We start from the raw sequence: 21,622 nt of genomic DNA on the forward strand, positions 1-21,622 counted from the left end.
CACATTGAGTGACTAGGGCAATCCTCACCTCTCAGATTAGCCTTCATCAACCTGGACCAATTTTTATTACATTTGTACTAAGCTTTTGATAATATGATAGACGTGAGTATATTATAAAATTTTCATAATGTAGGAGGATTCTAAATGGAAAAAACTAATCTAAAAATGATCCCAAGTTCTGAAAATATGGTTCTAAACATCTTATCACAATTTAATACACTAACTTTGTGTTGCATAGAGCAAAAGAAGGATAGATTATAACATGATATAAGCTAATATTACCTCTCAAGTGTTTAAAGTGTAATTCTGGTCACTAATAATTTCATAAGATTAAATAAAGAAATTAATTTGTCATTCTCATAGGGTATCTAATGAATTTTTTTAAATCATCATATTCTTTAAGTTTTTAATTAAACACACTGTCAAAATGGTTGATTTGAAATAATTCCACTTCTGCATAAGAAAAAAAACTTTGAGAGCTCAGATCTATTTTCTATATGCTTTATTTAGCAATCAAACAAACTTAACATATCTTTCTACAAATGTGCACCCTGAAGCAAAGGTGCAGTTAGACAGGTGTGTTGTGGAGGCTATGCTGCTCAGCTGACATGTGTTGTGTTTGCCTGCTGGACAAATTTAAGAAGCTGTGCTTCTTAAGTGTTATTGAGCATCAGTTGTTTAAGTGGTCCCCAAAGAAAAACATCTCACAGTTAAGAGCGTTTTTGGATAGACTCTATGTAACCAGTGATCTAAATAATTACTAAGTAATGTCATAAGTCTTTCATATTATATGTACCCCACACTGTAATTTTGTGTCTTTTATGACTACAGAGCAGAGTCTACGGATAGATGGAGAGGCTTAACTCTTCCAGAGTACTGGAATTTGTGCTACTTGGACTCACTGATTCTCCCAAGCTTCAGATATTCTTCTTTGTGACATTTTCCATTTTCTATTTAGTTACAATGCTTGGGAACTGCCTCATTCTGTTCACTGTCTTCTCCACTTCACAACTCCACTCCCCCATGTTCTTCTTGCTCAGCAACCTTTCTCTGATTGACATATGCCTCTCCTCCTTTGCCACACCAAAGATGATCATGGACTTCTTTTCTCACCACAAGACCATTTCTTTTGAGGGGTGCATTTCTCAAATCTTTCTTTTGCATCTCTTCACTGGAACTGAAATTGTGCTGCTGATTTCCATGTCTTTTGACAGGTATGTTGCCATATGTAAGCCTCTTTACTATTCAACACTTATGAGCCAAAAAATGTGTTTGTGGCTTGTGGTAACTTCTTGGATGGTAGGTTTCTTACATACAATGAGCCAATTAGTTTTTGTTCTGTATTTACCCTTCTGTGGTCCTAATGTAGTAGACAGTTTCTTCTGTGATCTTCCTTTGGTAATCCAGCTGGCTTGTATAGATACATATGTTCTTGGTATCTTCATGGTCTCATCCAGTGGTGTTATTGCTCTTATAAGTTTTCTGATTTTGCTCATCTCTTATATTGTGGTGCTTGTAACTATCAGAGACAACTCCTCAGTTGGATCCTCTAAGGCTCTTTCCACCTGCACTTCACATTTCATAGTTGTGCTAATGTTCTTTGTACCTTGCATTTTTATTTATGTGTGGCCCTTCACAAACTTTTTGGTGGATAAAATTCTCTCTGTTTTCTACACCATCTTCACCCCTTTCTTGAATCCACTTATCTATACTTTAAGAAACCAGGAAGTGAGGGCAGCAATGAAGAAAAAAATAAGTAACCATTATTTCCCCTTTGGGAAAACAACTCCACATTATACAGTAAGAGGCCTGCAGAGATCCTAAAGTGAGGCCAGGCTACCAACAGAATAGCAGATAATTAAGTTATAATATTCAAATTTCATTTTAAAATCATTTGAACTAAATTCATGATACTAAGAAGTTGGGGTTGGGAGACATGCAACAGCTTGCTTCGAAGTCCGTGCTGTTTGCTAGCTTTTTGTGATCATGGATCAATTTGATGATGTGTTAAAGTCTATAATGTGACTTCATAGGAAAGTTATGTTGCCAGAATTTTTAAAATAGATTAATTTTCATGTATCCATAAAATCTATACACATACATATGAGGATTAATACTCTGCAAGAAGCTTAATATGAAATGTTTTCTTGTTTTCTAATCCAGAGCAGTCCTCTTTCACTGTCTTGTGATATTTTATGGTTTGTATCTAATTTCAAACTTAATTATGAACTTAATTTTAAGCTTTAATTAGGAATTTGGCATATTGGAAGCTTTATTCATAATGTTAGGAAATTTTGTTGGGAAATTTTATATTGTTAAATAATTCTTTTAAATAATGCTGAGCAATTTTAAGCAGTGAGTCAAATTGAAAACTAAGACAATTTTGAACAAAACATATTAAAACTTTAACAATAAAGATGCTTAGTGCACAGATTATTGCTATCAGATGATTGAATAATAACCACTTAAATAGACTGGCTTGTAAAAAATAAGCTCTAAGTGATTATATATATATATATACATATATATGACTCCTTTGCTATTAAACTTTATTGTGTGAGTATACTGTTGTCTGTTGAATTCATGAATACACTTAAAGTTTTAAAAATATAATAGTTCAATCTATTATTACCATTTTAATAAGTTTACATGTAGGTTTCAATATTATATGGTTAGTGAGAAGAAAAGATGAAATAATTAAAACAATTTAGAATTCATTGCTACCTAATTTGGTTTTCTACTAATAATATCAAGTGGATCTTTTTCTAACATGATCTTTGGAAATAAATTAGACAATCCATTATCCAAACTGCTAAAGAACAAAAGGCATAGAAAAATTTTTCTCTTTTTCTTTTTAATAATTTTTATCAATCATGTTAAGAAGCAAAGAAGATTGATGGAAACCAACAAGGATTACTGAAACAGATTTTGGAAGATACAATTTACCACTTTATTCCTTTTTATATTTAATATGAGAATTATAAAATGTAGATTACAACTTTTTATAATTTATTTTTATTTTATGTACATTGGCATTTCATCTGCATGTCTGTCTGTCTGTGTGAGAGTGTCAGATCTTGGAGTTATAGACAGTTGTGAGCTGCTATGTGGATACTGGGAATTGAACCTGGGTCCTCTGGAAGAACAGTCAGAGCTCTTAATCTTTGAGTAATCTCTCCAGCCCTAGATTAAAATTTTATGGTAATAGTTTATAAAAATTAGACATGCCACTTTCATTTTCCTTGAACTACCTCAACTGTGTCCTAATTTTGATCACTGTGCTTCATTCTGGGAAAAAACACTAGCAAAGCCGCACTTCATGCTCTGATCTTGTGCTGTTTGTAATTTTTAAAAAACTGTGGTTTGTTCAAACATGTGATAGAAATGTTTCTGCTTCCAATTTGTATGCTGGCATGTGGTTTGTTCAAATATGTGATAGAAATGTTTCTGCTCCCATTTGTATGCTGGCATGTGTGGTTAAGCTCAGTTAGAATGCTTAGTATTCTGACATACACTGAGATCATCTCTCCTGACTTAATGTTTATGACTTAAGAGTTATGTGAGCAAACCATCACCAGAGGACTAGAATGTTAAGATTATGAAAAATCATAAGCTCTTTCCTTTCAAAGTGTTACATGCTTATATGATAGCAACTTCAAAGACAAAATGTTAGCATCTGAAGTTGAATAGTGTGTAGCAGTTTATAAAGAAAGGTAGCATTAAAAGTAGATGTCAAAGTACACATGTAATTTGAGAGCTAGTTTTTTAAAGCAAATTATAAACTCCTTGTTATTGCCTCAGGTTAAAAAATACATAAAAAGTTTTGTATGGAAAGATACTTTTGCCTCATTTCTATAAAATTATCTTTATTTTAAAATTTAAATTGTAGCTCTGATGTACCAGTGTATAGTTCAATAATTAATTGTTAAGCACCTCTTGTGTTTCCAGCCCTTGTCGGGTCCTGGAGGCCAATTCATCTACTTTAACCAGTTCATTGTCCTTGGGATATGTCTATCCCATAATTAGATAATATCAGTCTATTATAAGTCAGAATTGCAATCCAAGAACTTTGTTCTACTTCTGCAACTCAGTTTCTTCATCTATAGATTTGTGGCAATTTTAACACTACTGATGTTGAAATTAATTAAAAGATATGCGTAATATATCTAGCAGTGATAAATAGTGAACTATAATATTAATATTTTTGTTATTCTGTTAAAAAAGTACAAAAGTACAGGAGCTGAATTTGAGATGAAGGCTCCTACTTGGACTTGCATGACCTAGTTCTATATTAGAAAAATGTGTTAATTTCTTAAATATTAAATATGTGCCAATTATTTCAGTCTGGGTTCATTTATGCAGTTTTTGTTACATTCATGTATCTGTGTTTTTCTAAGCAAGTATTATAGTTTGCAACTTTATCTTATATTTAAATGTACTTCATAACTGTACAGAAAAGGTAAAATAAGTAGATTGTGTCTGACAGGTCAGTCTTACTATGTTTTCAATTACAAGTAAACACAGTTAAGAAGTTTTAAGTCTGTTTTGTGTATTTTGTCTTTTGTTCACATATTTGAAGATATTAGTGGAAATGTTTTAAATTTTATCTGATATGAGTTGTTTAAATTTTTAACTGGGAATAAATGATGATTTTTATACCTATAATTTATATAAAACACATTAAAAACAAATTTAAGCATTAAATTTCCAAAAAAATATGAAAAAAAATGTTTAAGGATGTGGCAGAAAGGTACTAGTAAAGAAAATGTTCAAAGTAGACAGATCATCTGGAAAATAAGTCCCTGAAGCTAGACAATGAGTGTGTAGGCAGGTAACTTACTCCTGGGTAACCTTTTCAGTCCTAAACTTTACCTCACAGCTCCACAGCATGTCACCTTTTCAAATATCAAATAACCTTTACTTCCTATATGGCTCTTTATAAAGTAATTGCTGTAGAAGAAGAAAAGTGAATCAGAATTGGTAGGAGATATGCCTTTGAGAGAAAAATAGATTCAGTAGTATAGATATTTAATAAACACATTCACATTTTTAATTCCATATTTTATTCTCATCACCACACTTTACAAGTCCTAAAATAGGCCTCTTACTTTCTTTTTCACTTTTGTCTGTTTGTGTATATTTGTTGCATTTAGTAATAAATTTCTTAAAGAAAATTTAGGTTTGTTATATACTTTGACCTTATTTGCATATCAAATCCCCCTTTTGACTCCCTTTTGCTCTCTCTTTCTTGTATCCCTTATTTATTTTAGTCTTCCTTCTTTTTTCATATATGTATTGTATATCTAGAATCCACAAATGAGAAAAAATATGCTAAAATATATAGTGACTTAATCTATTCTTTCATCTTTATAGACCAGACTCAAAAATACTAAAGACAGATTTCAAGAGGAGGCAAGTGCATGTTTTTGTCTTTTCCTTTTTCCACTGAGTGTAGTATTACAGAAAGTACATAGATGATAGCTTAGTCAACACTATTGTATCAACTGGCTAAAGAGTCTTGTCATCATTTACTTCATGATTATTCGATGACTGAGTAGTAGTAAGTGAGATGAATGTAAAAGTGATAAATGGACTCTAGTTATAATTAAATAGAAGTCATAAGTTCTGGTATAAAATTCATTGGTAAATCCCTATTGCTGAAGGCATCACGTATTTTGGACACATGTCTTGATGGAACCGTCTGTAATTGACCAGGAGGCTGCCTCCCTGATGACTAGCTCACATAGAATCCAAAAGGGGTATACAAACTACCAATAAAAGAAAGAATTGATAGTATCAATAGTCTCCAGTAGCACAGACAATAAGAGCAACAATGAATAAATGGGACCTCCTTAAACTGAGAAACAGAAAGGTAACCTACTGAATGGGAGAAGATCTTCACCAATCCCACATCAGACAAAGGTCTGATCTCCAAAATATATAAAGAACTCAAGAAACTAGACATTAAAACTCTAAATAACCCAATTAAAAAATGGGGAGTGAACTGAACAGAGAAATCTGAACAGAAGAAGTTCAAATGGCCAAAAGATACTTAAGGTCATGTTCAACTTCCTTAGCTATCAGGGAAATGCAAATCAAAACAACTTTGAGATACCATCTTATACCTGTCAGAATGGCTAAAATCAAAAACACTAATGATAACCTATGCTGCAGAGGATGTGGAGTAAGGGGAACACTCATCCATTGCTGGTGGGAATGCAAACTTGTGCAACCACTTTGGAAATCAGTATGATGGTTTCTCAGGAAATTGGGAGTTAACCTATCTCAAGATCCAGCAATACCAGTTTTGGCAATATACCCAAGAGATTTCCAATCATACTACAAAAGAATTTGTTCGACTATGTTCATAGCAGCATTATTTGTAATAGCCTGAACCTAGAAACAACCTAGATGCCCCTCAATAGAAGAATGAATAAAGAAAATGTGGCACATCTACATATTAGAGTACTACTCAGTGGTAAAAATCAATGACTTCTTGAATTTAGCATGCAAGTGGATGGAAATAGAAAACACTATCCTGAGTGAGATAACCCAGACTCAAAAGTATGAATATGGTATGTATTGACTCATTAGTGGATTCTAGCCATAAACAAAGGACACTGAGCCTATAGTTCATGATCCTAGAGAAGCTAAGTAATAAGGTGAACCCAAAGAAAAACATATATAGATCCTCTTGGAAATTGGAAGCAGACAAGATTGCCAGGCAAAAGTTGGGAACATGGGGGTGGGGTTTGGATGGGGAGAAAGGGAGAGGGGGGGAGAGAAGGGAGAACAGGAGGCCAGGGGACAGCATGGGGGAATGGGATGGTTGAGATGGAGGAAGGGCAGATATGGGAGCAGGGAAGAAGATATCTTAATTAAGGGAGCCATTTTGGGATTGGGAAGAGCCTTGGCTATAGAGGGGTTCCCAGGTGTCCATGGAGATATCCCCAGCTAGGACCCTGGGCAGTGGAGGAGAGGATGCCTGAACTGGCCTTGTCCCATAGTTAGACTCTTGACTATCTTGAATATCATCATAGAACCTTCATCCAGTGATAGATGGAGATAGAGACAGAGACCCACATTGGAGCACTAGACTGAGCTCCCAAGGTCCAGTTGAAGAGCAGATGGAGGGAGAAGATGAGCAAGGAGATCAGGACCGTGTGGAGTTGGTCTACCCACTGAGACAGTGTGCCTGATCTAATGGGAGCTCACCAAATCCGACTGGACTGGGACTGAATGAGCATGGGATCTAACTGGACCCTCCGAATTTGGCTGACAATTGGAGCAGACTGTGAAGCCAATATGATAATGGCACTGGCATTTGTCTCTACTGCATGTACTGGCCTTTTGGGATCCTAGTCTATTTGGATGCACAGCTTCCTAAGCGTGTATGGAGAGGGGAGGGTCTTGGACTTCCCACAGGGCAGGGTACCCAGCCCCCTCTTAGGACTGGAGGGGAACAGGGGGGAGGGTGAGTGGGGGAGTGGAAGAGAAGTGGGAGGAGGGGAGGAAGTGGAAATTTTGAATGGCATTATTTATAAAGTAATAAAAAAAGAAAAAATGCAGTAGGAACTGTAATCACTAGGGAAACTTCCTCGAGTAACTTTCTTGTGCCTTTAAAGCTTGCTCAGGCTTGACAATTTATATACCCCTGTGAACAACCAATTTTATGACTTAGTGGGTCAGATATTACCCAGCTGAGAATGAACATCTCATGTCTCATAGTAACCTGTTGACCCCTTTTCAAGTGGTCAGTTTTTATTAAAGCCCCAAAGCATTCCAAGAAAGAACTGTTTTTCAAATGAAGAACATATTTCTTCAGATATTAGTTGAGCCTTGATCCAAAATCCCAAATATCTCCATTGTGATTTGCTATAGTTGTCTACCAAAGGCTCCAACAGTATCCATATTTGTCACTGATGCCACAAATACAGTTAGGTCTGTTGTATAAATGGTCCAAATAGTAGTGCACCCTGAAAACCAGCCTGTACTTTCTGAATAGTTTTCTTTTGCTCGAAGGCCTACTCACAACTACCAGTTTCCAGGTCAATTAGTATATGTACTAGAGTAATATGCCTGATGAATGTGCTGTCTTCAGAACCCAAAGCAGCTACTTAATAATGCTGCTTTCTGGGTGGTGGAAGTGGCAGGTGCAATAACTTATCCTTTACCTAAGAAGGAATATCTCTACATAATCCACTCTGGACTCCTAAAAGTTTCATGGAGATAGTAGGCTCTTGGATTTTGGTTGTATGTATCTCCCATCCTCTGATGCAACATGTCTAAAGTAGTTGCTGTCTCCTGTTTACGTTGTCCAATTAGCATAATGTCATCAATATGGTGGATCAGTATTATATTTTGTGGAAGAGACAAATGATCAAGACCACTGTGAAATGAGTTATGAATGGGATGGAAAATTAGTATACCCTTGAAGTAAAACTGTAAAGGTATACTGTTGGTCTTACCAACTGAAAGCAAATTGTTTTTGGTAGTTCTTTCGGGACATACTGAGAAAAAGGCAATGCTATACCAATATCTGCATGTTGTGTAGCAGGAGATGTGTTAATCTGCTCAAGTAAGTACACAATATCTAGTATAGCACCTACAATAGGAGTCAATATTTAATTAAGTCTTTGATAGTCAACTGTCATTCTCCATGATCCATATGCACAGACAAGACAAGGGACTGTGGTTGTAGGATGAGAAGACCTGCCAGGCCTAGAGATGAGCCAACCTGTAACTTGCCTAAAGGGCCTAGCAACAGGCACTGTCAGACATCCTGACACTGCCTAGTCAATGAGGGATAAGCATGAAATGTCAAAGGCAGCCTGAGCACTAGAAGGAGGATATATAAGGCTCTCCCCATTGCTGAATAAATGAGCCTACTGTAGTCATGATTCCTAGTGTCTGGATCAATTGAATAAAAATGACCCTCATAAGCTCATACATTTAAATTTTTGGTCCAGGCAGTGAAACACTTTGAAAAGCTTATAAGGATTAGGAGATGTGGCCTGGTTGGTGTAAGCATAGCATTGTTGGAGGAAGTTTATCACTAGGAATGGCTTTGGTGTTTCACAAAGCCATGCCAGTCTCTGTCTCCTATATCTCTCTCTTTCTGTCTCTCTGCCTCTGTGTCTCTGTTTCTGTCTCTCCCCCCCCTCTCTCTGCTTGTGGATCAGGATGTAGTCCTCATTTACTGCTCTAGTGGCATCTTCCCCACCATGATTATAATGGACTAAGCTTCTGAAACTGTAAGAAAGCTATACATTAAATACTTTCTTTTATGAGTTTCTTTGGTGATGGCGTCTTTTGGTGGTGTTCATCTGTAACAGAACAGTGACCATGACAGGGATCTAAAGGAAGATGAAGAGGGAACATCTACCTCTGCATCTTTCAAGTCCTTGACAGTAGAATTAATTTCTGTATCTTCTCGAAAGGTGTGATATTAATTTCTGATTCACAACTGTGCCCAGCTACTTATGTTTAATTGTTCTTACATGTAGTCAAGTTCACAGCCACCATTAACTATCACACTTGTGGAAATTAAACAACGCATTGCTGAATGATGGACTGGTCAAAGAAGAACTCAAGAATTAAAAAGAAGATTTCCTGAAGCTGGATGAAAATGAATGCACAATACAACAGAATCACTGTGATACATTAAAAGCAGTTGTATAAGGTGGAATTTATTGCTCTGAAAGCTATATTAAGAAATTAGAAAAAGTATAAATTAGTGACTTTATGATCTACCTCAATAATTTGGAAAAATAAGAATAAACCATATCCAAACCTGCTCAACAGCACAGTTATAATAAAAATCAGAACAAAATTAATAAAATAGAAACAAGGAAAACAAAATGAAAAAGTCTATGTATAAAAGAGCTGTTTCATTGAGAAAATAAATAAAACTGACAGTCTCTTAGCCCAACTAAACAAAGGAAAGAAAATGAGAATCCAAATTACAGAATCAGAAATTAGCAGGCTGGCCTCTAACTTAAGGTTAAGCTAAAACTGACTTTGAAATCCTCATCCTCTGGCTTCTGCTTCTCGAGTTTTGTTGTTATACACATATATACCTGACTAAAATGAGCTTCATAAAAGCAATATATTCTCTTAAAATATAATTTTATTTTTAATCACATCTATTTTTATCTGATCATCTGTCTATCTGTCTGTCTGGTTTTCTGTCTATTTTTATGTGTTTGTGCTTGTGTGCATGTGTACCTATGCACCATACAATGTACGTGGAAGTCAGAGGGTACATTTTGGGAGTCATTTCACTTCTTATACATTATTGAAAAAAACACCCTTTTTCTGTATAAAGAAGATACACTTATTTTTCTCTCTTTTGTATATCTACTCTATTGATATAGTTGTATTTTTCCATGGAAACTCTAAAAAGCATTTTGTTTAAAGTGTTTCTGATAATGATGAATTTCTTACTTTTTTACACTTCACAAAGCCTTGTGAAAACTTATACTTCTAGAATATCAACCATTTCCCCACAATTATCTATTTTATGTGTGTATTGGCATTTGACTTTGAGATATGACTAACACTTTCATTTCTAATGCGTCTGGCCACCATTTATTATCCTGTTTGGATTCAGTTGTTATAGTTTCCCATCAACTTTAATTATCTGATATTTGACAATTTGACACTCATAGTCTAGATAATTCTCCAATGCTAACATTGTAAGTCTTATCTTAGACTGTTGATTCAAGAGAATCAGAAGGCTGAAAATGGCCCAGGTGAAGGCTTATCTTCTAGTTCATTTTACCTGTTCAACCAAAACTTTTTGGGCAGCATAAAAAAGCCACAGGGACCATGATGATTGGTACAAGTCCACTTTTACCATTTAATATTGAACTCACAAACAAATAATATGGGAGAAACAATACTATAGATTTGATGTTGATCCAGACCATATACAGCATTCTAGAAACCAGGGCATAATTCTCCAGTGTCTTGCTACCTAGATTATAATGTACTTCAATTTAAGAAGCTCATGCTAACAGTCTTGACATTAGCCAGCAATTTTTGAGTGAGGTTTGTGGGACACCTTTGTGCAATGATTAAGTGCATTGTAAGTAACCCATTCCTAACACTGGAGGGCATAAGGTGTCTACTTTGGACATTGTATCCCCTATTATCTAAACTGTTTAAGTTATCAATTTAGATTCCATATAATATGATAAAATATTTACACACACACACACACACACACACACACACACACACACAATGTCCTGACCTAAGTCAAGTTGTGCTTCCATCAGCCTATCATAAGGAACAGACCATGAAATAATAAAAGTATCCATGCAGATATAAGGTATTGTTGCAGAAGTATGGTTGGCAGGCATTTGGACAGCTTCTTTAAGTAATTTACTTCTGTCTTCCAGATCTTCTTGGTTTTAGTCATATATATTTTATTTCCACTTGATAATGAACTATAGTTTAGCATTTCAACTTGGTGACTGTATAGAACAGATAATATCCAGTATGCAATATACAGCAGATAATGAATAGATGACACATTGTTAGTGATCAATTACCACTAATGCTTACCAGTTGGCTAAGTGTTTTCACTCAAGTATAGTATGTATGCCTTCATATGATCATAATACATAGATAGAAGTTTCTGTCCTGCCTGGTCCCATAGACTTTAGTCCCAAATAAGCACACAGAGGCTTATATCAATTGCAAACTGTTTGTCCTATTGTTCAGGCTTATTACTAACTAGTTCCTACAGTTTAAATTAACCCATAATTCTGATCTATGTTTAGTCACAAGGCTTAATACTTTTTCTCAGTGAGGCATTCTCATCTTGCTTCCTCTGCATCTCCCTTGGATCGTGTCTCTGAATTCCCAGACTTCTTAGTTTAGTCACCCACCTGGCTACTGCCCAATCAGCAATTTTATTAAACTAATACAAGTGACAAATCTTTATAGTGTGCAAGACCTTTATCCCACAGCATTTCCCCATTTATTCTTTTCAAAACAAGAACTCTGAATCTAATCTCCTTTGTTTAGCTTTTTTCCTGACCAATATCCATTACAGCTCATAACCAATACTCTAAACAAAGACAAATATCGATAATCCAGTTTTTGGGAATGTGGTTGTAGTTTTCTAGGCTACTTCTTAATGATTGGGGGGGGGTGTAGTGATGAAAGCGGCTGGCTGCGTTGGTTATCTTTGGGGAATGTAGGAGAGCCTGCTTATTCATCCTGGCTAGCTAGCTTAGCCCTGAAATAACCACACAGAAACTGAATTAATTAAATCACTGCTTTGCCCATTAGCTCTAAATACTTATTGGCTAACTATACATCTTATTTTAACCCATTTCTATTAATCTGTGTTTTACCATGTGGCAGTGGCTTACCAGCTAAGTTTCAGCAGCATATCTTACTCTGGCGGCAGATCCATGGTGTCTCTTTGACTCTGCCCTTCTTTCTCCCAGCATTTATTTCTGTGTTCCCCACCTACCTAAGTTCTGCCCTATCAACAGGCCAGAGCAGTTTTCTTTATTCATTAACCAATAAAAGCAACACACAGAGGGGACTCTCACAGGGGAACTCTGTGAAAATTTATATGGTCCAATCCTGACTGGAGTATTCTGTGAGGCTGGATCACCTCAACCAGTAACCTTAAAGCTGTTCTGGATGTAAACTCAGAGGAAACTGCAACAGAGGCACTCTGAGACTTTGAATCATCTGTGCCATCCACTCCTATCAGAGATTTTTTTCAAGTGGTCTTCCTCAATTAAATCTGATTTTTCTTAACCCAGAATGAATCCACAACATCTCATTTCATATGGAAATAGAAGCAGAAGCTCTTTCCTATCTGTTTTGACTTAAATTTTGAAGTCAAGCTATTTTTAAAATATATAGGCTGGTTTAATTCAGCAACATTTGTAATCAAATGTCTTTTGGCAGCTGTTGCCCATTCCTCAGCAGTCAAACAATTAAGAAACAACACAATAACACAGTATCCAGACTTTCTGTGAATTTTCCAATTTACATGGCTTTTTTTTTTTTGGTTTTTCGAGACAGGGTTTCCCTGTGGTTTCTAGAGCCTGTCCTGGAACTAGCTCTTGTAGACCAGGCTGGCCTCGAACTCAGAGATCCGCCTGCCTCTGCCTCCCGAGTGCTGGGATTAAAGGCGTGCGCCACCACCGCCCGGCTTACATGGCTTTTTATTACTCTATTTCTTTATTAATGACTTTTGTTATTCTTTATTTTTCTCTTCTAAGCCTGCACATATTTTTAAAGACACTGTAAACCATTTAGAGTTTTTTCCATCTGAATCTGTCTTTACTGTATATCTCTATCTTTTTCTAACCATATGAGTCTTTAATCTGCTGAGAGGCAGGGCTAGGATTAAAGCAGAAGCTTTGGTTGCCAGCTCTCCCCCCCATTCATTGACTTCCTCAGAGTCAGCTTCATGGCAAAGTTACTGGAAGAAGACATGTTTATTGCCATAACTCTGTGGAGTTTCTAGGTCGAGGCCATTGCTAAGAAGCATGCCATGGACAGCTTGCAAACACCTTTACATGTTTGGTATCAGAGACTCTTTAAAAAGCCCAATGGCTTTTGCCACTAACACTGAGTCAGGAAGGCTCTCTTAAAGGAACTGTGCCTCTTCTTGCCTTTAGCATTGGTTGTGGGAGTACATTCCACTCCTTCAGCCAATAGCTTTGAAGATACCAGCTTATTTGGTTGTGGTCTCCTATACTGTAAATGCAGCTCTAAAGAGTGCACTCGCTCTCTTGCTTCTGGTTCTTGCTCCCAGCTGCTAGATACTGTTCCTGTTTCCCATTCCTGGAGAGGACATTTATCTAGGACAGTGATCTGTAAGTTTCCCCTGAATAAATAACCATATATTATTCAGAATTCTGAGCTAGTGTGTGGTTATTTTGTGAGTTTTGCCATCATCTGGCACCCAACATGGGGCTGGTTTTGGGGTTAAACAATGGCTCTGTACTTCTCTAAATCCAAGAATGTTGATAAAAGGTATATTCAGAGTTTCTGTATCATATAGGGAGCCATCTGGTATGGGACTTTATGGAAGACTTTAAAAAAATTTTACTTTCTCCATGTCTATTTTATCTATATCATGTTTTTTATCAAATGTGTAGGTTCATATTTCTATATGGTATGGCAGACAGGCTATCAAGCCATAGTTCCCCACCTGAAGTGGTCACGTAACCTCCCAGACAAGCTGTTGCTACCTAACAAAAGGTCAGGATGTTGTTTTGCTTCTTTCTTTGTAATTTGGAGGATGCCTGATAGAGATGCTACTTGAACCCTATGTGACAGCTAGCATACAGAACAGATAGGTAGATTTGGACATAACTAAAAGATATTCACCTTGTTACCTAGGAAATAGAATGCTAATGATTCTACCCCTCAGTTTTTGTTTTGATCTATAAAAGCTGTTTGGAGAATAAAACAGAGGAATTCTTCAGCATGTGAACTCAGGATTTCATGAGGGATCTCTGAGACTCACCCTCCCAATAAAGCCATGTAAGTTGTGAAAGCTGTTTGGAGAATAAAACAGAGGAATTCTTCAGCATGTGAACTCAGGATTTCATGAGGGATCTCTGAGACTCACCCTCCCAATAAAGCCATGTAAGTTGTGAAAGCTGTTTGGAGAATAAAACAGAGGAATTCTTCAGCATGTGAACTCAGGATTTCATGAGGGATCTCTGAGACTCACCCTCCCAATAAAGCCATGTAAGTTGTGTCTTTATTCCCATGCCTCCATGCCAGTCCAGTGAAATAATTTAGAGTCTGGACTGGAACCAGACCCCAACATGAATGTATGTCTCTATAAATAATATTTAAGTTTTCCATGATGAATAATAGATTTTCCTATAGATCCTTTTCCTTCAGTAATCTTTGAAGTTTCTAGGAAGAAGATGTGGCCCCACAGTAACAACTTCACCTGGTTGAGATGACATTGTGATACTACTAGCATTATAATAAGACTGGATTTTAGGTACCATCTGCTAAAATGGTGCACCCTCTCATGATGTTCTGGCCAGAACTCCAAGCAAGAACTCTGGAAAAAAAACCCTATCAACTGCTCAAAAATCATTTGCAACTATACTAGACAGTAATTTTGAAACTTAACCATCACTTTATTTTTGTAGGATCCACTTAAAAAAAATCACCCCCATGACAGTAGAAAGCAATTCTAGAGGATGACACTCCCATCCCAAAAATGTTTGCCCTCAGGGTTGGGAATACCGTTTAGGGGTTGTTGATTATTGCCTGTATCAGAAAAAGATTTGGGTGGAAACTATGTCTGCTCTAAAAAGAGGGCGATAATAATAGTGGATAATAGAGTGAATACTTGTGAGCTATAATTTACATTGGTATAGTTTTTGTATATTGATACAAGTTTAAATTATATTTGTTATTTCTGTTTACAATACTTGTACACCTATGCAAGGTTATTCTGTCAGATTGTATATATGCATGCTTCTACCTCTGTTTAGGACATTTTGTATATTGATACAACTTTTAGAATATATTTTCATATTGCATTGTTATCAAGATACTTATACATTGTTTACATTTCAAGGTCATTGTTCTCATTTGCTGCACTTTCGTTTACAGATTATTTAATATTCTGACATGAAGTTTTAGTCTTTAAGTTATACATATATTAAATATTATAGGTCAATAGATGTTCTCATTTGTTGTACATACAGTCAGATCAATTAGGTTCTTTAGATACATAGAGATTGCATTCTGTCTAGATAAGTAATTTTCAACCACTTCAAGGATCTGTAGAACATGACATCTAAATGACTTAGGGTTCTGTTGACATGAGGCATGATTGCTCCTGACAGTACCAATCTAGTCCTGAGAGAATGTTGAACACTGAAGACACTCCACTTGGACTTTGTTTTCTTCTTGGCACAATTGGCCTTTGGACAAGGAACTGCCCATACCTCAAGCACTGACAAAATACATGGTATACAGAAATGGATAAGTAGGACACAAGGAAAAAGACATTCAAATCTTGTTAAGACAGGGTAAGATGGTTCTAAAAAGCTTCCTTCCTCTAATAACGGTCTGTCAGTTATGTTAGGCCTTAGCCAGAGTTGATTGCTTCAATGTTGCAAATGAGACTTTGGGTGATTTCTCAGGTAGCTAATTGTCTCCATCGTATATTGCTCACTTTGGAAGCTGCTTGATTATATTTCCTGCCTGCTCAAGTAATATTATCCCCCTTCTCAGACTTTCTATGGGGTTAAAGATTAGATAGTCATAGTTACCACTCTCTTATAATCTAACCAAGCCATTTCCAATACAAGACTCCTTAGGACAAAATGTATATTAAAACATTCAGCACATGTTCTTTGATTCATATTGTTTATGCTGGTTGTAATTCTAATCTTATATTTGATATCTGTTCCTAGTGTATATAGTTCTGTATTGGGTTTGGAATTCTCTTATTTAAACAAAATGGGGGAGGTGCTGTGGGAGCACATTCTGCTCTTTTAGCCAATAGCTTTTAAGTTACCAGCCTACTTGGGTGTGGTCTCTTATACTGTAAAATGGCTGTAAAATATGCACTCACTATTTTGCTTCCAGCTCTCAATTCCAGCTGCTAGACTCTGCTCCTGTTCCCTGTTTGTTCAGAGAACTGTTATCTAGAACACTGATCTGTTTCCCCTAAAAAATAACCATTTATTATTCATAATTCTAAACTAGTGTGGGATTATTTTGTGACTTTCACCATCAAACCTTACTAAAAATTATTAAAGGCCTCTGCTGTGTTTCATATACCATGCATGCCCAAGTCTACAAACACCATCCTTATCTGCTAGCAAGTGTCTTTAGGTCTACCGGATCATATGCCACAAGTGGAAGAGTATCTTGCATATCAATTTAGTTGATAGTTTAATTTTTTCTTTCATCTTACTCTCTTTTATGTTGTAAGATTTAGTAAAAAGTTAACAGTTACTCTCTTTAGTGATGATTATTTTTATTATTTCTTGTATTTTTGAGTTTATAATTACACCATTTCTGCTTTTGCTTTGATCTTTCCAAGCCCTCCTATATACGTACTTTGCTTTCTTTTAAATTCATGGCCTCTCTTTTATCAATTGTTGTTAAACTGCTCAGTCTATATAATGCTACTTGCATGAATCTTTTCAAGGTTGTTCATTTGATGTTGGATAACCAATTGGTGTGCTGTTCTCTGGGGAAGACTCTTTTCCCCACTGTCAGCATTCTCCTGTAGTTCTTTACATAGGGTTGAGTCCTTTTGGACTTTCCCATGTCCACTTTAGCATTGTTATGCTGTCCTTGTTTGGTCTATGATGGTTCATTTATATGTAGCCTGAAGATTTTTCTTGTTGTTTTCAGATTTTTTTGTTTTATACTTTTGAAGTTTGACTATAATATATGTATATATAAAAGAAGACCTTTTGTGATCAGTTATTTTTAATACTTTTTGGGCCTTCTTTGACCTATATATCTGTGTGTCTTTCCAGATTTGTGAAGTTTTCAGTTATTATTTTATTATTTCATTGATTATTTAGAGATATTGTACCAACTATCAGTGACAGAAAATGCCCCTGATTATTTCAATTTTTGAAACAAAATTATACTATAGGAATTACTCATCAGAATGAAGACAGCTATTATGAAAAAGGACAAATGATTCAGAGGATAGAATCTGAGACTAATCTCAGATAACTACACAGGAGCCAAATTCAGCCCTTAACTATTGAGTCAGGAATGTGTAAATATGTTCTTGGAGTAAATTTGTCAACTTAGAGGCCAATGAATATTATGAACATGCTGTTCACTTTTCCTTTTTTGAATTTCTGGATCCAATGCAATTATCTGAACATTGTTTCTCTTGTACATTTTGAGTGGTTTGGAAGGGAGAACATAGAAACTTTTTAGTTCATAGAATATGAATAACTATTCCAAGAAGTCCATCATAAATATCCATAGCTAGTGTGTAAAATGTAATCCTGGATTTTCAATTAAATTCTGGTCTAATATTTTGGCAGTACTTGAGCAAGTTGTATTTTCACATAGGTAGAATATGAATGATTATATCAATAACATATTTCTATTGCTTGTGTTATCAGAATAATTTTTATTATGGTTAATATATGGATTAAATATCAGATGAGATGCAGAACTGAGTATATAAAAGATTTTGTGTTTTTGATTTTATTCTAAGAGGATACATTCTGTATGTAGAGAGAGGCTAGATCAATGAATGATAGGATAAAACTTTCAAATATAGCGTAGCAATTACATTCTGATAATCTTATCTAATACAGGTGAGACTAACAGAGAAGTTATGATACCAGTGATGATCTTAAATAAATTCATGTTTATTTTTCTTTTATATATTTTGAATTATACCAAACCAATATATGATCAATGTATCTTGGTTAGGCTTATAATTATGGATACTTACAAATCTTTTCTTTTTACTTTATTGCCGGCAGTTTAATTCTACTAGTCACAATGTACTTTATATGTATCAGATACATAAGTACTTATATATACACGTTTCATGTATTTATATAAGTTCTCTTACTATGAAAAATTTACAAAACATCATGTTAGAACATAGGATTTCAGGAAACCCAAATCAGTATTTGTTAGGGGAGGCTACTCATCCATTCCCACTGCCTAGACCTGAAATAATCACACAGAAACTATATTATTTAAAAACTGCTTAGCTTAAGCATATTGCTGTCTAGCTATTATATTTTAAATTAATCCATTTCTATTAATTTATACTTCACTATTAGGATCAGGGTTCTAGCTGGTGGCTCATGTCATTCTCCTCTGGCAACTACATGGTGCCTCACTTGTCTGCCAACTTTCTCCTAGCATTCAGTTTAGTTTTCCCCTTCTAGTTCTGTTCTGCCCTTTTCTAGGCCAAAGCAGTTTCTTTACTCATTAACCAATAAAAGAAAAACATATACAGAAGAACTTCCCACATCATCTCCCCTTTTCTGTCTAAGTAAAGAGTAAGTTTTAACTCTAACATAATAAACTTACATATGCAAAAAACTTATCAAGCAAAAATTATAGCTATAATATTTATATCTACTTTATATTTTACCATAAATAAGAAAAACTATAATTATAATTATTTGATCTTCAACTCCATCAAAGACTCCAAAAGGATATAATATTACCTAAGTCAACAGGAAGTACATTGTGAACAACTTCCAAAACTTTAGAAATGACAGAGAAGACTTACTGCCTGGGCATTTACAAAAGTTCTTTTGTATTGTTGGAGCATCCATCTTTAGCCTCAGGCCCATAGTATCTGGAAGACTTTCCTATGAAGCAGGAAATTTCAAAGACAGTCCCACCTTTATTGCTTTGTTTGTCAATCACTTTCTTCTGTGATCTGTAGAATGTCTTACAGACCCTTTCATAAAGCAGTTTCTTTCCCAAGTGGCAAACAAACTTTATGAGGAACCTTTTCAATTCCCATCATCCTCTTGAATTAATTGATGCTGCCAGGAGCAGATGTGTCTCACTGTCATGAAAGTCTTAAGTTCTTAAAACATTTAAAATGCCATATCCTGTAGGTCTTTGAAAGATTTGAAGAATACCTATCTATTTGAAATATAGCTCTATATATCTAGAAAATCTAACCATGATTACAAGCTGGAATATTATAGATGATAATCTATTAGCCTATATTTTTTAATTATACATTACATTTTTAAATGAGCTGCAACAAAATACCTTAATCAAGAACATATATATATATATATATATATATATATATATATATAACAAAATTCACCTCAAATTTGTATCAATAAGCCAAGAGTCATACCAATGCAATGTACCCATCTCTATAGCATATTCCCCTTTAAACATTTATTAAAAAATCTTTTAGGGAATTTGTGTATAGTTCTTTCCAAACTGCTTCTTGCTTATTTGTTGGGCAAAGTGATTTTTGGAGGTGTTTATAGCAACCTTTCAGGGACTCTTGGTACATCAAACCACATTAGTCTGGAAAGAATTCACAGTTTCTCATCCTCTGTGGAAACAAAAGTAGAACCTTTTTTCCAAAGCAACATATCCTTAGACCCAAATTTTGAAGTCAAGATACCTTTAAAATATATATTTTGGTTTAGCTTAGCAGCCCATACAATGAAATATCTCTTTTTACTTAGCTCCTTCACAGTCAAAAAAAATAAAAAAGATCATAATAATTTACATAATCCATACCTTTTGTGTTTATTTTATCTTTGTGTGGCTTATTTTCCTTTACTTTTTTAATTTATGACTTCCCGTACTCTTTTATATGACTTTTACTGACTCTTTAAAGACTTTACTTCTTTTTATAACTCTCTATACTATTTTTCTTCTCCCTCCCAAGCCTACATACATTTTAAAACACATTGTACCTTCTTTAGAGATCTTTTATGTCTGAATATGTCCTATTGTGTATCTGATATCCTTTCTGACCAGGACCACTTCTTAAAATACTAAACAACATGGCTAGGAGTAAGGCTGTTTTGTTTTTTGGCTCCACTCAGTCCAACATGACAGAGATTTGTTTACTGTCTTTGAAAGCCATGCACATTCCCCCAGTTCCAGAGCCATGGTGGGTCTATGTTATTATTAAGCAATTTGTAACATGCTGCTCACAAAACCCAATTAAATGCTTGGTCTCATGAAAGAGTCAAACTGTTTGTGTAACTAGTATGAACGCAGAAACCTTCTTAAAGGACCTGCATGGTTTTTGCTTGTCAATACTGAGTCACAAAGACATCTCTTAGACTAGCTGCCACAAAGAGTTCATCTAAAAAAATGCCAGCTACCATGAAGCTTTTCTTAACTCTGTTCTTTTGTGTCAAGAATTTCCAAGCTCGCTCAGGTTTTATGTGTATTTAGCTGGCACATGGTGCACCAATTTGTTGATACACATGTACTTATATATACATATTTTATATATTTATATAAGTTCTCTTCCTTTGAAAATTTATGAAAACATCATGTGAGAACATAGTATTTGAGGTAACACAAATCAGTGTTCCCAGTTAATGTTCACTTCTTTTTATCTCCATAATATAATATATTTTATTTCTTTTAAGGTTCCAAGATCATCATGGATACCTAAATATACACATGGATGTTATGATATTTATACAAATATAAGCAAGAAAGGGTATATTAATAAAGTTTCAAAAAACAAGAAAGACTCTGTTGGGAACTGAATTTAAGGTCATTCATTTTATATTATAGTCAAGGATCTATATATGTTAAGAAAAACTGTATGAGGTTAATTTCAAAGTTACAGACGAATCTGTTTTCTGGAGAAAATTTCAAGCCAGCATAACAATCAGACTGTGACATGGTTATTCCTCACTTTCTTTTGACAGATTTACAGTGAGGGAAAAGTTAGTGTAACAATGCTCAGTGAGCAAGAGAAAAGGAGCATTTTAACATAGTTGTGAACAAAGATTAGTCATAAAGCAGCTATAGACCAACAAGTTCTAGACAAAGGAGCTGCAGTCAAATCATTTGTGATTTATCAAGTGTTTAGTGAAGTGAAAGAAAGATCTCTTATTTTGTAACTGAAACAGTAAGAATAAGT

General features: G+C 35.1%; 1 protein-coding gene across 1 annotated transcript; it reads left to right on the forward strand.

Annotated features, from left to right (window-relative positions):
* The first annotated feature begins 849 nt into the window (after positions 1-849).
* LOC119800398 (olfactory receptor 4K2-like) lies at positions 850-1,824 on the forward strand. Its single transcript, XM_038310561.1, has one exon. It carries the CDS (start codon positions 850-852, stop codon positions 1,822-1,824), a length of 975 nt encoding a protein of 324 aa, XP_038166489.1.
* The last annotated feature ends 19,798 nt before the right edge of the window (positions 1,825-21,622 follow it).

The sequence above is a fragment of the Arvicola amphibius genome, chromosome 13, assembly GCF_903992535.2.
Source record: "Arvicola amphibius chromosome 13, mArvAmp1.2, whole genome shotgun sequence".
Lineage (NCBI taxonomy): Eukaryota > Metazoa > Chordata > Mammalia > Rodentia > Cricetidae > Arvicola > Arvicola amphibius.

What these genes read in the sequence shown, in the direction of transcription:
- LOC119800398 (XM_038310561.1), top strand. Translation starts at nt 850, where the DNA reads ATGGAGAGGCTTAACTCTTCCAGAGTACTGGAATTTGTGCTACTTGGA.